The sequence below is a fragment of the Seriola aureovittata genome, chromosome 23 (genome assembly GCF_021018895.1).
Source record: "Seriola aureovittata isolate HTS-2021-v1 ecotype China chromosome 23, ASM2101889v1, whole genome shotgun sequence".
NCBI lineage: Eukaryota > Metazoa > Chordata > Actinopteri > Carangiformes > Carangidae > Seriola > Seriola aureovittata.
In genome coordinates, this window is record NC_079386.1 from 18,534,887 (window position 1) to 18,553,051 (window position 18,165).

Below are 18,165 nucleotides of genomic sequence, written 5' to 3' on the forward strand. Positions count from 1 at the left end.
TTGAACTACTCATTGTGCCTCTTTCAAATAAATTAGAAAAAGATCAGATTCAGACAGATTCATAATAACTATGAATATTTCTTTAAATAATGTTTATATTTTACTTTATTTTACATGTTGAAGCATTTTAAGATCTTAAATTACAACGTTTTTACCTACAACAACGTCTTGAAAATTGTTTCAAACTCCAAATACTTCAGTTTTCATGGGAACTACAGTTGTTTATCAAAATCACAAAAAATTCAGACTCAACTAAACATATTAATCTAAACAGGCTGCAACTCACAAACCAAAACTTTAATTAGGAAAATTCTTTAAATTCAACCAGCTGTTGAACTGAAATGTATTATTCTAGGTATAAAACCACCTGAACTACCTCTACGAACAGAGTTTACATTATTTTAAATTATTACTATTAAATTACATTTTCAATTTTAAATGTGTGTCATGTCCACAGTTGTGAGGCATTTATTTCCCACTGTTGTCTCCTGACACATTTATATTCAAGTGCTTCATTTTGTGAGGTCAGGATGTTGTGCTGTTTGATGCTGGTGGGTTTGTGCATCAGAATATTTGATTTGTTGTTTATTAATGTGTCAGAAACATAAAACAATAAAACCATTAACTCATCCATAAATTAATTTCTTCAGTTTTTGTGTGATTTAATGTGTTATATGTCTTTTTTTAAATACACATATAATGATGTATTTGGCAGTTTTTCTTGGCAAACTGGCAAAACAAAAGCTTTTCAGCTTGTAAAATGTTTTTGAGTTAAAGTGATAAATAGATATTTTAGGGAAAGTAATATCTGCACAGAAAAAACTGTCAGAATCCACTTTAAAAACAAACTGTTGCTCCTGCGAACGATGAAACAAATGTTCCTGTCGACACCTTTTCCTGCTCTGCTTCCTGTGACAAAGACATTTTACAGGTTCACAAGACGAGAGACACAATCAATGAACTTTAAACAGAAGCTTTGCTCATAAAAATAGCTTTAATCTTTTCTGGTTAGTATCTACAAAAATCATACAGAAATCCACTATTTCAATGCAATTAGCGAGTTTCTCTGTAGAAAGCAGAAGAATCAAACTTCTATGATAAAAAAAAACAAGAAAACAAACAAGGCAGATGTGAGAGTGGTTTTCTCTTCATGTGTTACTTGTGATTTACATTTTTAGTAACAGATGAGTTTAATCGGATGTTGTATGAGTTGTTCCAAAATGGACGAAGAGCAGTAACACGTGAGAGGAGCTTAAAACCGACGTGGTGCTCCCTTTAATTAAATCAGCAGAGTGTAAATGCACAAGTGGTTCCACAACAAGGCTTCATGTGATGAACAGAGAGTTTAAATCGTTTCCCCAGAGTCCTGCAAACCTGTCGTATCCTGAGAAAGTCAACAGAAGCTGAGAAACACTGAAGCAAAGTGCTGTTCAGGCTAAATGTACTTTTCACATTGTGAATAATGCATCGGCAGAAAACTGAAACCTAAAACGTGTGAGTGATTCTTCAATGTGAGTTTATGCTTCATCCATGAAAACATAAAATCAGAGCGACTGATCAGAGCAAGAACAAGAACTTTAGCCGGTTTTCTCTGAAGTCAGAGAAGTGGCAGGTTGTTGTTGTTTCCGCTGATCGAACGTGTGAAATGAAAAGAATCTATAGTCCAGATCTCTACAACTACTGGATGGATTACCATGAAATTTGGCACAGACGTTCATGGTCTTTAGTGTCTCGAATAACAAAATGATAAAGGCTCTTCTGTGGATTAATGTCCAACTTAAAGAAAGTTTTTTATGTTTGTATTGGTTGATTTAAAAATGTCGAAACAACAGAAATTATCTGGTGTTCCACAAGGCTTAATTCTTGGACCTTTGCAGTTGTTAAGTTGGAGAATTACATATTTTAAGCTTCTAGTTTTTGGTCCAGATTTTCATGCTCTTTAGTGTCTTATTAATATTACAAATAGAGTTTCATGAGAATCTGTTCCTCTGCTTTTGTCCAAGTTAAATATAGTTTTTATTTTTATATTGGTTGATTTAAATCTTCTGAAATGACAGAAATTTTCTCCACAAGGCTCAATTCTTGGACCGTTGCTTTTTCAGCGTTCTAGCAACACTCTGGTCCAGACTAAAATATCTAAAAGAAAATACAAAACTACTGGATGGATTACCACAAAATTTGGAAAATGACATTCTTCATCCTCCTCTTCCTACATTCTTCCATTGATAGATATTGCATAGTTTTATGTTGAGTTGGCCAAACAACTTGAACTGCTTTTCCTTCACCGTTTGAGCATTTATGTTTCTGTTTTAAAACTAATGAAATAAAGAAAAACCTGTTCTGGTGGAATATCTCATCAGCTACTGGATGGATTACCATGAAATCTGACACATACTTGGTCATCAGTCCTTATTACAAAAATCTTCACATTATCTAACTGAATTACTTTTACTTTTTGGGCTTATTTATTTACTTTAACTGTTCAGGCATTTAATTCTTCATACTGAAGTCCAACTTGTGTTGTTTCTTTGTTTTTCCCATGTGCATGAAACCATATTTTTGTTATTGAGAAATATGATTAAATTTGAGTGATTCTGACTCCAGTTCACAAACGAAACTTGTATTTGGCTGAAGGAAAGTGTCGACAGCAAGACAGAAAAATGACTAAAACATGCCAGAAAAAGAGCAAGAAAATGTTGTTGATGAAGAGTTTCTCCAAATAATTAACAAAGAATATTTCCTGGGAATCACAGAGCTGGAGCGTTGGGAAGCAGCAATATGCAGGACAGATGTGAAGCCAAAGTTCTGCTCTCAAACCTCATTTACATCCTTAAGATGTTGGTGTGTTTCCATATGTCAGTGATGTTGTCTACTTTCAATTTGGGGTTTTATGAAAACGGGAAATCCATGGGAATTTACAGCCTCAACTTAAACACCTCGCGCTTCAAATTTGACCACTTCAGTGTCATCTTTTGAATCCCAAAGACATGCTGATAGATTTTTATTTTTCCTGTGTTATTCCTTTTTTATTGTGCTGATTTATACTCATCCAACTTTATTTTCCATTTAAGTCTGGAAGGATTTGTCTAGTTGTCACTTGTGGTTTTATTGTGCGCAAAAATCTTTGAATGTCCGTTTAGAAGACCACTGTTTATTTATTGGTCCGGGCAGGCCGTCTAATGTGGTTCCTTTTTTGTGTTTGAAATTGTCCATTTGACAAAATACTTTCTTGTACCACGATCGCCAGTTTCCCAAAGAACCAAAAGATGTCAAAGGTCAGAGAAACAGTGGCTGAACAGTTTTCCTTGAACCCAAGAAGGGTCACATAAGAGAGAAGCGCCAGGAAAAATGTAAAAACCTGAAGAGGAAAAGAAGCCAGGGGGATTTTCAGCTTTTTTCCTGATGAGAGCAAACTACAGCAGCGTGAGGAGGAAGATCTGGGGAAAGGCTGAAATGATTCAGAGGAGGTGAGTAAGATGAGTTTGCAGCCACGACAGAAGCTGTGGAGTGACTCTGACTGCAGCTCCAGCCTGTTTGCAATTATAGATAAACAGACTGGAGGCCAGAGAGTCGGTTTGGTGGAAGGAGACACACATTCCTGTGGGGCGGAGAACATCGGAGCCGGGTCGTGTCGAGGTGAACGAGCCGCTGGAAACCAGGCGTCAAGCCCGTTCGACCTAGTATCTGACTGGAGCGTCTCGCTGCCATGGTGGATACTTTGTTTACCCTCGGAGGGAAACCCAAACTACCACTCCCCATTTCAGGGAAGTCAGAGGTCAGGGCCAATTCCCCTGAAGCTGGTACAGAGTTCCAGTCCAGATTCTGGGAGAAATTTGCACATTTACCTCCACGAATGTTCCCTATATCATCGACATCAATCCCTCTGGGATGGAAAACCCCCTCTGTTACATATTGGACATGCTGGTTACGATGGCAGGCAGCCATGTACCAGAGCTGGCAGATACTGCAGTGGCTGGAGTCTTTGTCACTGAAGGATTGTTTGGGTGGTTTTGAAAGTTTTAGCTGATGAGCTGTAAATCTAGTGAATTATACACTATAGACCATTTTTCAACGTACACCATATTATAAGATAAAATCCCAACAAATCAATCCCACCTCAAGGGCCATTTAGGAGCTGTTTTCAAACTTGATTCAGTAAATGCATCGAGTTACTGAAATTTCCGTTTCTTTCGGAGCATTTAAAGGACCGGTTGGTTTAAAAGTTGGGATTCAAAGTTCATTCTTATCCGTGGTTAAAAAGGCTGCAACTAATGGCTGTTTTCATTATCGAATAATCTGCGAAATTATTGTCACAACTAATCAGAAAAAAAAATCAAAAGATTAACAACTGAAACCAATGTCTGAATTGAAGGAAGTTTGCATGTATGCAATGTTTGGTTGAAACTACTTGAATAAAAGGAGATTTTGGAGGGTATACACATGCCCACGAGAAATAACAGATACTACATGGACTTTATGGTGAGATTGAAGATTGAACTTGGAGAAGTTTTCAAACTGCCCTGAAAGATTAGAAGTTTGTGTGTGTACTGACCCGGATATAAACACAGCATCTTTCTGTAAATGAGGTTTGAAAAAGTGGGGTTAGGGTTATATTTGAGGATATTTTCTTTTTCAATGGAAAGCATTTTCAGTCTTCTGCAGACAGAGTTGCATTATGGGTTGTCAATTTAGTGTTATTATAGTATAAAGTGGGTTTTTATGCATGACTGTGTTTCATGTTTCATCTCTGCCAGAGAAAGTGCTTCATCTCTTCTCTTTGGCATGAAGTGGGTGCCGTTGTTGGAACGTCCATGTTGGAAAGGTCCAAGTCGACGCATACCAAGGTCTTTAAAAAAATGCTCACAAAGGAAAAGCACAGGCTGTCCGTACACTGAAGCTTTTATTAGTTCAACGTTTTAACCAGCAACATTGGAAATTCCATTGTGCTGACAGCCTCTGCTTTTCCTTTGTTGCTGTTTTTTATTTATTTTTTCTGTCCTGTACCTGTCTCCAGCTGGAGTTGGATGTGCATACTAATCAGGTCAGTCAGTCAGTCAGTCAGTCAGTCAGTCAGTCAGTCAGTCAGTCAGTCAGTCAGTCAGTCAGTCAGTGGACCCAGAGTTTGGAAAGAGCCACAATAAATTCCTACGTCAGAACTGAACATTCAGGCTTTACTTATTAAAATTATTTATGATGTTTTATTTGACAGTTTCCTAAACGTTCTCTTTCAGTTTGTATTGTGGATGAAATCCTGTCAACCCCTGCCAACTCTCATGTGTCTTGCAGATCATAAAACCCTCCGGGCGTAACTGGCTGTATGAATTAAATGGACTTGTCCCACTGTATTGCATTTTAAAGTTATTTCATACGTCATAATCTTGTGTTCTTTTAAGGTTTCCCTTGTTTGGACTGTGGACGTGATCGGGAATCCTGAGAATTATTCTCCTTCACATGATCCATAAAGGATCCTTCTGTGTTTGTGTCGAGTCTCACTTTCGCATTCGTTTCTTCTCGTTTTGCTTTCGTGTCTCCATTTCCCACAGCTCTCACCCTCAACAACGTCTTCTGTCTTTCAGTCTCGCTCAGTCCACCAGTGACTTGAGGTCAGGCAGTCCTCTCAGCTTCAAGTCCAGCAGCATCTGACCGTACGCTTTACCCTGAGGAGACGGGAAAAACTTCAACCAAGACAAAAAAAAAAGCAACAGTTTGAAAAAGCAAGAAAGTATAAAAGCTGTGTTCGCTCTTTCAAGCTGAACATGTGTGTTTCCACCTTCACGTGTTTGAATTCACACATTCCGTGTGTTACAGCTTTATGGGTCTGTGTGAAGTGTGTTGATTAGCACATTGTGAGCGTGCCGAGGACTAATCGTGTGCGTGTGTGTGTGTGTGTGTGTGTGTGTGTGTGTGTGCGTGTGTAGTTTCTTTGATGTGCTGTGGATTCCAGCGACGCGGTAAAAAAACTTTACAGGAGAGTCTCAACAAGGGACGTAGAGAAATAAAGGAGGAGGGTGAAAGGGAGAACGGTTGCAGTGTAACGAGGACAAAGGACTCGTCCTCACTCTGTGTGAAAATATGAAAACACCAAATCGAAAGGAAAGACTCCTCTTTGTCTTTGTGTTTTTAAAACGTAATATTTACTGATTCTTCTGTTTCTGTTGCCATGCCAACTGAACAAGCAGAAAACAGTGGTCAAACAGTAATCTCGGCACTTCTGCACTAAAATGTCAATTCAAAGCTTTCAGCTCAATGAGAGCACATGTGTGATAGACAGAAAGTTGTCTCCTTAACTTTCTCTGCAGGTTTTTGCCACTTTTGTGTTTCCATAAATCCCATTTTCATCTGCGTAAAAATGTGCAAAGAAACGCTGCAAATGCAAGAAAAATATTTCGAGGAAAATGTTTCACAGTAGTGGATGGAAACCTGCATTAAATCAGTTTCTATTGTGAATTTTTTGGGGAAATTTGGTTTAAAAATTGCTCCAAATTTTCTATGAAATGACACCAGTGTTTTTCAGTGACATTTAATCTGGTGTTGCGTTGTACCCGTTGGTTTCTGTCCATGTGGCGTGACCTAGCTTCGTTAGAAAACGTATTTCAGAGCAGTAACTTAATGAGTCAGCGATCAACGAGACGTTTTAACACTCTGAGCAACAAAACACAGCTCGTCTTCTCTGTAGCGTCCATGTTGTTTCCACTTTCCAGCTCTTTTTTTAATAAGAATTCTGACTTTAATCTCTGATTTCAGATTTAAAAAAATAAATAAATAAAAATTCACGTGGCCCTAATTTGAATTTTTTTTTTTTTAGAAAGTTCTAAAAAATAAAATAATAATGACGATAATGTTTATTGTTTGTGTCTCTCTTTAGTGGTTTCGTTTTTCTTTGTGTTCATCGTGTCTCTTGTTATGGTCGTTATTCATCTCTCTGATTGTTTGTTGTGCGTCTCTGTGATTGTTTCTTTCTCTTTGTGGTTGTTTTGTGGCTTTTAACTGAGCTCTGTGACTTTCAAACAAGAAATGATCTACAACAGTCACTTCATACAGAGGCTGTAAACCAGTCAGGGCTTTTACATGACAGTGACTCTGGTGTCTGTGAGTCTCAGCTTCCTCTACGCCGAGCCGCCGGCTGAAAGCGCTGCATGTGAAGCCGGGACAGACGGTGAGTGGACAGAGAGGAGGTGATGAAAGAGGGAAAAACAGAAAGAGGAAGACGTGAACAGAGGACAAAGCTCCACAGTTAAGAAAGAGAGGAATGTTAATAGCGTGTGTGCAGGGGTTCAGTTGGATTTGTGAGGAGGGGGAGGGGTACAGGTCGGGGGGTGGGTGGGGGGGGCGTCTCCACAGACACAAAGTCGACCCTTTTCACAGGGACTATTTCTTCAGGAGGAAGTAGATCCAGTGCATCAGAGACATTTCACAGTCACATATCTCAGACTGAAGCTGAATCTAAAGGAGCGGACAGCGCTCAGGAGGAAGTGAGACGCTTTATTTAGTGATAATTTGAGTAAATTAAGTTCATTTTTATTTATCGTTTTAAATTAGTCGTTCAATGAAAACATCTTTGCACTGAGGCAACTACAGCGTCTACAGTAACTCACAGGCTTAGTACAATGAAGTGTTTTCACTATTAGGCCGACGAACTGTTGCCTCACTTTCTATTTACTCGATGAGGAAATGTGCTGAAACACCACTGCTGCAAATATTATTGTATTGATGCAGCAAAACTGGAAACTCCCCGAAACGATCCACGTGACGCTCGAAAAATATGGTGACAGTTGTGATGTATCCGCACCGAGCATCGAGACCAGCGCTGTGAGGACGCTGCTGCACCGTGAGGACGTTGTTGGACTGTGAGGACGCTGGTCCTGGGGACATTTTGTCTGGTCCTCACAACTTCAAACAGCTGTTTAAGGTTCAGGTTAGAACCAGGTTTAGGTTCGGGGCAGCGGATAGGGAATATTCAATGTCCTCACAACTATAGAAAGACCAAAGTGTGTGTGTGTGTGTGTGTGTGTGTGTGTGTTACCTGGGGGTCGCTGCGTAGAGACGCCACCCCTCCCCCACCCAGTGAACTCTGCAGGACGAAGTTGAGGCCGTGGATCCCCGGCAGAGTGAATCTGCAAAACCACAAAAACACACCGGTAACCATGGTAACGCAAACCGCCACACTTTGAAAACCACACAGTTGCACACACAGTCGCACACACACACACACACACACACACACACACACACACACACACACACACATAGAGAGAGGTCTGCCACAGCCTGGCACCATGTGTTGGTATGACGGTTTACTGCACACACTCCACATAAATGTGTGTGTGTTAATAACAGTGCTTTTTGATGTATGTGTGTGTGTGTGTGTGTGTGTGTGTGTGTGTGTTCAGGTTGATCTGAAAGTGTGTCCAGATGTTTGTGTGTGTGTTTTTTAAACTTTGTTACCATTTCTGTGGGAGTTACAAGAAGTGTGTGTCAGTATGTGTCATGGTTAAACCTGCTCGGTCAGCATGTGTGCGTGCGTGTGTGTGTGCGTGTGTGTGTGCGTGTGTGTGTGCGTGTGTGTGAACATCAGTGTTTGCATGCAGTTTGCATTTGCACTGATGCTGGAGGGTTAAATCTGATCATATGCAAAACCTGTGAGCGTGCTTCTGTCTGTAAGCAGTTAAGTGTGTGTGTGTGTGTGTGTGTGTGTGTGTGTCTGTGTGTGTGTGTGTGTGTGTCTGTGTGTGTGTGTCGGGGCCTCCTGCAGGGTTAACAAGCGGTGGAGGTGCACTAATGAAGCGTCTGTGGCGGCAGGGAGGTGTGTTGGGGTGTGAGAGGAGACGCGGGTCAGCAGCTTTACAGCCTCCACCTCTTCATTACACCGACCGCTGAGTCATCGCGCAGACACGTCCGCCAGCCGCGCACGTGTTCAGCCATCCCCCAAACCCCCCCCCATCATACCTGAGGATCAACCCCCCCCCCCCCCCCCCCAGCTGCTTCCCCACGGAGCTGGAAGCTTTAAGTCCGATGGTAACGTTTGCTGAACAGTGACCACCAGTGGCCACAAGTGGGAATTACACTAATTATCTATTTATTGCTAGTAGAGGCCTGAAGTCAGTGAGATCACTCTGTTACACAACAATATTTATATTTTTTATTTCTAGTCTAATTACAGGAACGGCTTTCAAGAGGGTCGTTAAAGACAAACACAAAAACAAATATAAATTTAAACAAACATAAATATATAAGTAATAATAATGAAATCAAATAATCCAAACAAAAACAAAACCTGGACAAGGATGAATTAGATTTACTTTGATTTTCGTGATCGTGAAGAGAAATTCATAATATTATAATATAATTTATGTATAATAATTATAATAATACACAAAAGTACAAAAATATTTCCATCTGTTTCCAAAAGAAATAAAAATGTGTTTTTAAGAATCTTCTAGAAATTAAAAGTTTAATGAAAGAGGCTGAAATATTTTTTCATTGTTTTTTTTTTTTTCTTGAACGAATCATTTAATAATAATTTTAATTTATCTGATTTAAATTATCAAAAGAGAGCGAGTCCTTCTGACATTAGGGGCGTTTCAATTTAACCTGCTTAAGGTAAAAATGATCCACAATGCACTTTAAATATCAGTTCCCTGAAAACACTGGGGCAGTTCAGAAATATGCTTTTAAATCTTTTAAAATCTGATGGTCCGCTTGTTTTCTTTCTGCTTTTGTGATCTCGGCATCATAGAAGATGATGATGATGATGATGATGATGATGATCTGCGGCTTTAGAGTACAGCTCATCATTTTAATAACTGTTATCTTGCAGGAGCTTTATCTTTGTGTTTGAGGAGAAAGAAGACTCCGGCTGATGAACCACAATCCCCTGGTTTCTATTGTGTCTGTCACTGCGAGGCGATTCACCTTGGAGCTGATGTTTACGCTGTTGTGTCTTGATGTCGGAGGACCTTGTGCCCCCCCCCCCCCCCAGCTGTGGTTCAGAGCGGCGCTCTGAACCACAGCTGTGCTTCGGTGTCTTTAGCACTCTGTTAAATCTTCGTCAGTGTGGTATTTGTGGAGTTTGGAAACCGGAGCCAGCGACATGGTTATGATAATAGGATTTTAAAATTTCCTCTAGTTATGCTGGTGGACACAATATAACAAACAGCTGTGGAGCATTATGCAACAACACAACTGCAACACATACGCAAACTTCAGGGAACTGTCGCTGCCAATTTTTCCCATTACTGATCAATCTTTAAGTTTTTCAGTCGATTTCAGATAAAACGTCGAAAATAATGACGAACGTCCGTTTGTCATCGATGTGAGTTATGAAGCTGCTCGTGTTTTCGTCTCTGCTGGTTTCCCTCACTGTGACTTTGAGGCTCCACAAAGTCCCTCCGGTCGCCAAGAAATAATTCCAGCACATAACTCCACCTAAAACCACAGCTTGTCCTTTTTACATTTCTGTTTGTGTACGAATTAAACAAACCAGTCAGAACATGTTGGTTAGTGAGCTCTCTCTCTCTCTCTCTCTCTCTCCCTCTCTCTCTCTCTCCTTTACGTTAACCAGCTCCAGCGGTTAATGTTCAGACGTGAGAGCGGCATCGATCTTTACGTCCAACTCGCAGCAAGAAAACGAAATAATTCAGATTTCTAAAGTGGAAACTGTTCTAAATTATTGGAAGGAAGAAAATGAAGAAGGTCTTTGGGGGAAATAATGTTTCTTGATCACGCCGCAGGACGGACGTGGACGCGCTGCTGCTCATGATTCAAATCAGGTTTGCATCAAAGTCCTGCACCGGTTCAGGTAGCAACAGGTTAAGTGGTAAAAGAATTATGTTTATTTTAATTAATGGACGTTAGAGCTGCACAATTAATGACAAAGTGCAATTTACAAATCCCAGGAGCTGTAATGTTTTTTGACGAAGGGGAAAATGTGTCACGTTGTTCACATACAAGTTATATTTTCCAAACGTGATCGTTCGGTACAAGAACTAATTCTGCATCTCGTGCAGCCCTGATGGGTTTGGGTAAAAAAATAACTAAATACAGGTGAAATGAACTTTTTTTAAAAATCTAAACCAGCGTAATGTTTAAGTCAAATCTAATTAAAAAATTGGACCCGTACAGGAATCTGTATGTTCGTTCTGCCGTCCAACAGTTCATCCTACGACACGACAGTGCCGTGAATTCTTTGTGCAAATATAGTTTAAAATTAAACAACATGATCGGCTACGCAAACAAGTTCTACGTTTTCCATTTCGTAGAAATACCAATGTTCCAGAAGGGTCGCCATCATGGTTCCTGAAGTTAATCTAAGAAGGTTTTAAAAGGATTTGTTGAGTCAGAACAGTGAAAACTACACAATGTGTGTATATGTTTAACTTTAGGTGTTGTACTGGAAAGAAGGCGTCGTCTCTACAGCTCGTTACCAGCTCTCGGTTCCTGGCTGGGATTTCATTTAGTCACATATAAACCTTGTTCTGTCCGAGACTTTAAAACGGGGTCAGCAGATTAAATACAGAGAAACGTTTGGGCTTTTGTGGAATAAAAACAACCATAAAATAACCACAAAGTCAGTGGTGTTGTAAAATATGACAGAGACGAACCGACGGCGACCTCGATGTGAAGACGTTCAGACTTTAGGTCAAAGCCGCGGCGCTCAGGAGTCGAGCTGATGAACGTGTCACAGTCACGGTGATTCCTCTGTGTTCGAGTCGACCGCAGCATCTCAGGCTGATCGAGACTAATATCAGTTCGCCTGCAGATTGTGCGTCTTGTTTTTGGCGTGTTCCCGCTCTGTTGTGTCTCGTTGCTGAAGGCCGACGTCTGATAGTGATTACACTGACCGCAACTGTTAATTGCTGTTGCTGTGGTGTGTGTGTGGGTTTGTGTGTGTGTGTGTGTGTGTGTGTGTGTGTGTGTGTGTGTGTTGAAATGTCTGTGAGCTGGGTGGAGGAGGCTGAATCGCCTGTTCTTTATTTGTCTGAAACAGAAGTGCACACACAAATATAACCACCACATCCTCTTTTACACACACGCACGCACACAGGTGGATTTGTTTGAAGGTGATGAAGGAGTTAAACTCTTCCTGTCCAGATTGATTAAAGGTAAATTAAAGGACCTGTGTGTAGCATTTAGTGCCACCTAGTGGTGCGCTCGTCCTCCGCTTACCGTGTGACGGCGTTGCCAACTCCCGGCTGGATGAGGTGGGAGAAGTATTCCTGCACCACAGAGGAAGTCAGGTGTTTCTTCAGGTAAGGGAAGAAGAGGGGATGACGGGCGATCACTCCTACAGAGAAATCGAGACACCAAAGATGAAACTGCAGTTTTTTGTCATTTAAAAACATTTTTACACCTTTAACGTGAAAATTGTGACCAAGAACTACAATTACCGCCTCCGCCACTCAGACTAGTTTCAGGTTACATCCCTGTTTATCCAGAGTCACAGAAAATATTCAACATTTGTGTGAAATTTTGTCAAAATTACAGCGTGACATCTGGAGTTATGGCTAAAAAAAAGTGTTTTCTTTTCATGTTTGTGTCAAATTTGAAGAAATTCCGTTGAGGACAGACAACCATTAAAAAAAAAAAAAAAATGGCTGCCAGCTCTGACTGTTGCCGGGCGGAGGAATAACAACAAACTAAAGCCTTTAAGGAAGTGGTGAGTGGCTTCCCTACTGGAGGATGTGTGAGGTCGACTGAGGACACAGGTTTACAGTCACAACAATCTCATTGTGCGTTTTCCCTCCGCAATGTTTTTTCTCACCGACGTTGGCCGAGTCTCCTTTGTCTCCGCTCCTGGTGAAGGCCAGTTCCTCCAGTCTGTAGCTGTGTGGTCCACTGGGCAGGTCTGGACAGAGACCAGAAAACCAAAACTGCCTTCAAACGTGTTTGTTTGGCTCAGCTAACGGTGATAAAACACAGAGGCAAACACAGTCAGGCTTTTCCCTGCTTTATTCTCATGCAGCTCAGTTCAGGTCTGGAAGCGTTTTCACTCTGTTTCTGTTTTATTATTTCTCACGGGTTTAATGTGGGCTTTCTACCTCTGTGTATTTATTGTTCAGGTAATGGAGTAATGGGATTTTTCTCTGTCTGTGCACAAAGAAAAAAAATGATTCACCACAAATGAAACTGGAGAAAAACGTTCAAAGAATTAAGACTGTGACTCGTCAAACCTGCTCAGACTGAAACTGAAAATAAAATCATAAATAACAACTCGATTTAAAAACCTTGGGGTTTGTTTTTTATTTACCTTAAAAAAAAAAAAAAAACATCCTCAAAGACTTCAAAAACCTCTTCAAGGACACCTAAAGCTCTCAAGGGCCTGGAACTCCGTCAAGACCGTACGAGTCTTGTCAAGGACCACTGAAACCTCCTCAAGGACCATCTCAGCTCACTCAAAGACCTACACAACCCCTTAAACACCATATGAATCTTGTAATGGACTGCTTGACTCCTGGAACCCCCTCAAGGACCTGCAGAACCCCCTCAAGGACCATTTGTGCTCATGCAAGGACCCCTCAAGCACATTTCAAGCTCTCAAGGACCTGGAACTCCGTTAAGACCATATGGGTCTTGTCAAGGACTGCTGTAACCTCCTCAACAACCCCTTGAGGAAATCTGGAATCTCTTCAAGGACCGTACGAAGGACTCCAGGACCCTCTCCAGGGTGAAGTCTGTTTCCATAGACACAGACACGCAAGCAAGCGTCATTTTTATCATAACACTGACGTCGAGTGTTTTCCTGTCAAAAATGAAAAATAAGAGAATAAAACGCAGCTAAATCACCTCAGAGTCTTTGATCTTTCAAAATAAAACCAGGTGAATAAATATTAAAAGCAGCAGCTCTTTTCTTTTCTTCCTTTATTTGAATGTTTTTATTCTCTTGGTTTGGTTTTTTGTGATTGGAGAGGCCTTCCTGTTTTCAGCCAGGAATGTGAAGGTGGGGGAAGGAGCCAGGACTCAGTGTGTGTGTGTGTGTGTGTGTGTGGTGTGTGTGTGTGTGTGAACCTGCTTTTCTGTGTATTATTACATTCAATTTCTGTTCTTTTGATTTGTGAATAAGTTCAGTCTCTTTGCTCCGTCAGAGCGACATCATTAACGTTTCTTAACAGCATTGCAAGAGTGTCGAGTGTGTGTGTGTGTGTGTGTGTGTGTGTGTGTGTGTGTGTGTGTGTGTATTGTGCAGGGCCATGTGAGGGAAGTGTTGGTGAAAGGGTGAAAGGAGGAAAAAGTAGCACAGCTTGTACTCCCAAGGAATAAGAGAGAGAGACACACACACACACACACACACACACACACACACACACACACACACACACACACACACACACACACACACACACACACACACACACACACACACACAGAGGTCCGTCTGATCTGTAACTTGTGTTGATTTATAATCAGGGGGAAGGAGACTGTCGCCCCCTGCAGGCTGACACGAGTCTGTCTGTTTGTTCATTAGTGATAATTAAAAAAAGAAATAATCTAACGATGAGTTTAACGGCTGAACAATGAAATACTGGCTTCTGATTGGAAGGACTCCCAGAATATGGCAAGTGTTGGCTAAACCAGACACAACAAGAGCGAATCCTGGCCTCTGATTGGCTGTCAGGTCGACAGATAACCACGGCAACAGTGCTAATGCTTCAGCGGGTGAAGCTTACCCAGCATCAGGTTAACGCTCGTCTTCTCTTTGGAAAACAATCGCAGGCGTCCACGTGCAGAAGACGACACAATAACTGGTTGTGTGTTTACCTACCTGTGTCAGGTAAGTCCTCTGCTGAGGTGGGAGGGGCTTCCTGCTCGTCTGGTCCCACCTCTGAAAGTGACTCCAACAACTCTCCACCGACGTGAATGTCAACCTGCAGAGACGAATGCGTGTCGCTTGTCTGAGAGACGGACAGACACACTGCTCGAATAAAACATCTGGAGTTCAGTCGACTAAAAACTGATTTTGTTTTTAATCTGACGACAGATTAAATTTAAATATCTTAGAAAAAAAGTCGAAATTCTGAGATTAAATTCAAAATATTTTACATTTTGCTTCAAATTCTGACTTTTTTTTGCAGAATTTTGGGATTAAAGTTGGAATTCTAAAAATAAAAAAATAAAAACAGTTTTCACATGTGACTTTAACTTCAGTCTTCACAGCTCACACATTAGCAACATTAGCTTCGTCTCATACTGAACAGTGAGACTTGACATTTGGATGACACCGAGTTTTTCATACGTTATGACTCATGAAGTTCCTCTTTTGAAAAGTGTTGAGACAGCAGTTGTTTCTTCTTCTTCTTCTTCTTCTTTTAACAAACTCACCTTCAAGTCAGATTTGGGGTGTAAGAAGAAGAACGGCTTCAGAACAGGCGACCTGGGGACCACGAAGAAGAACGTGTTATTATCAACCGTGAACAAACCCGAGGACTGAATCACTGCCGCTTCGTCTCGGTTGTTGTTGTTGTGAGGTGAATTAAAATCCAATAAGTTCGACTCACACTCTGGGACGTCCTCCCACGATGCCGGTGAGTCCAGGAGCTGCGAGACAGAGAGAGAGGAGTCTCCTTTACTAGAGATAACAATCAGCTGGTCTGAGTTCAGCTCAGCTCCCTGTCCTGCTCAGTTCAACAACACTGAAGCATGAATCAGCCGAGTCACGCCGAGTTCACCAGTTCATGCTGAGTGTGTCGGGGTGTGTGTGTGTGTGTGTGTGTGTGTGTGTGTGTGTGTGTGTGTGTGTGGTTGAGCTGAACTTGTTACCATAAACAAAATCGAAATTTAGTTCAGGAGGTCACAACCCTCCTTATCTGCAGCAGCAGCAGCAGTGTGTGTGTGTGTGTGTGTGTGTGGATATTAATAAACCACTTGCAGCAGAATTCTGTCGGGGGAGGGGAGTGCTGCATGTTTTCATTTTTCCCTACAGGAATGTTTGGTCCTGAAGGCACCGAGGACCAGATCCAGTTCATTAACGGATCCTTCAGATTAAAACATCAGAACAACATGTTTCAGAGTGAAACGTCTCACTGACTCATGAGCCCCTGAGGACGAACCCCGACATCTCCGGTGGCCTGACGGCGCCACCACCAGGTCAGAATGTGCTCTTATATCAGCACGATGCAGGAAGTCGACACAGAAACATACAAACAGCTGCAACTCAAGTTTATTAATGTACATACTGTACATACATTCAGCGTCTCTGCAACTGCTAGAGTGAATACTGACATACACTTCTAGGCTTAAAGAAGGTGTGTGTGTGTGTGTGTGTGTGTGTGTGTGTGTGTGTGTCGTACCCATGCCGGTCCCAGCTGGAGCTATTTCCCTGGAGAAGAGTTCCAGAGCTTTCTTCTGTCTGTGGTGGACGGCCATCCAGATCACTGCCTCTCTGGAGCCCTGCACACACACACACACACACACACACACACACACACACACACACACACACACACACACACACACACACACACACACACACACTGTAAAGAGAAGGTAAAAGAAATAAAAAGGAGGAGAGAAAAGTGGAGAGAGAAACGAAAGCGTCGGAGGAGATCGGTGGCGTGAAACAGGCTTAACCGTGACCCCCGACCTGCGCCTGGTGGAGGACACATTAAGGACGGGTGGAGGGACGGAGGGGTGAAGAGAGAGTGTGTGTCCAATTGAAAGAAGAACAGCGATGGAGGGAGAGTTCGGAGGCTTGAAACAGGCTTAACTGTGACACTGAGCTGCTTCTGAGGGACGGGGGGATGAGGACGGACGAGAAGACAGGAAGTGAAGAGAGAAACCAGCAGAGACGTTTAAACGGATGGACTGTGTTAAATAATAGTAACGGTGTCATGGTTGTTGCTTTCTGGCCTCTCATGAATCTGTAGCTCTGGGGGGGCTGATCATGTGATTTACATCCTCAGCTCTGATTGGACAGTTGTTTTCTAGAGTATCATCCGCCGACTGTGTGTGTGTGTGTGTGTGTGTGTGTGTGTGTGTGTGTGTGTGTGTGTGTGTGTGTGTGTGTGTGTGTGTGTGCGTGTGCGTTACCTTGGTGCGAGCGTTGGCACCGTACGTGTCCTCAGCTCCGAGGACCTGGACATTAACGGAGCCGAAATCCTCCAGTCCCAGCTGCTTAAACATCCTCTTCGTCCTGCACACACACACACACACACACACACACACACACACACACACACACACCTTAGTTATTCTCACACACACACACGAAGCTGACAGATGACACCCACATGCTGAACGTCTTCACGCACCGTTTGATGATGCTGTCCGCCGTCCGTCTCGCCTTCTCCACCGCCCTCGGTCCTCCAACAGGACACACTGCCGTCGCTCGGAAACCGTCCAGGTAGGTAGCACACACCTGGAGGAGGAGGAGGAGGAGACTTCAGCAAAGAGTTTCAAATATTATGATTTGTATTAAATCTGGAAAAAAAATTAAATTTCCTGAACACAAAAAGCTCAAATCAAAAGAAGAAGATGACGCTGTTTCACCTTGTAGTCATGTGACGGAGCGAAGCCTTTAGCCCCGGTCACTCTGACAGCTCCGCCCTCTACACCTGAGAACACACACACACACACACACACACACACACACACACACACACACACACACACACACACACGTCGACAGTAAACGGACAGTGCAAAGAATCTGGTCCAGATGTTTTATAAAACGAGGAAGTAAACATGTTGAGGCCGAGATGACCGCTGTGCGACCCTGCTGTCCTGAAGACCACAGGAGAGGACTCTCGCTCCGTCCTCTTCTCTCTCTCTCCTCTACGCCATCACCATGTTTCACCTCCTGACCTCTCCTCACTGAGCTGAAAACATCGCCCGCCGCTTGTCCTCACCCCGGCTTGAACCGGACGAGCGGTTCGTCCTCAGTTCACGCTCCCGGCTCCGTCATGTTACAAAATAAAAGGGAGCGATGAGAGCGGCGGGTCGCGACGCGGTCAAGCGGGGGTGAAGCGTTCAACCGGGGCTCAATTAGACTGAAATATTTACATTTTTAGTAACAAGAAGAACCAGAAGTTCACGTCCCGGAGCGGCTGCAGAACTCCCACAGCGCAACATCACAAACGCTGCTTCACGCAGAGGTGAACTCCGGTTACTAACGTTTGAAAACATAAACTCTGCTTTGTGTTTTTTACAGCTCAGCCGTCGGGTCTGACCCAG

The 18,165-nt window shown here is 42.4% G+C and overlaps 1 protein-coding gene across 2 annotated transcripts in view; it reads right to left on the reverse strand.

Moving 5' to 3' along the window:
* Positions 1-946: 946 nt before the first annotated feature.
* lratb.1 (lecithin retinol acyltransferase b, tandem duplicate 1) overlaps positions 947-18,165 on the reverse strand; it is a 23,050-nt gene continuing 5,831 nt past the window's right edge. The window contains exons 10-20 of one of the 2 annotated variants that reach the window (XM_056369185.1): positions 17,482-17,546; positions 17,244-17,350; positions 17,023-17,125; positions 16,284-16,383; positions 15,492-15,531; positions 15,316-15,367; positions 14,759-14,861; positions 12,761-12,844; positions 12,166-12,283; positions 8,024-8,114; positions 947-5,657 (exon numbers count right to left, since the gene is read on the reverse strand). In XM_056369185.1, the coding sequence (XP_056225160.1) occupies positions 5,583-5,657; positions 8,024-8,114; positions 12,166-12,283; positions 12,761-12,844; positions 14,759-14,861; positions 15,316-15,367; positions 15,492-15,531; positions 16,284-16,383; positions 17,023-17,125; positions 17,244-17,350; positions 17,482-17,546 (938 nt within the window). In that variant the 3' untranslated portion in view covers positions 947-5,582. Of the gene's footprint in view, positions 5,658-8,023; positions 8,115-12,165; positions 12,284-12,760; positions 12,899-14,758; positions 14,862-15,315; positions 15,368-15,491; positions 15,532-16,283; positions 16,384-17,022; positions 17,126-17,243; positions 17,351-17,481; positions 17,547-18,165 lie in introns of those variants that run through there. The other variant, XM_056369186.1, reaches the window with a different exon arrangement.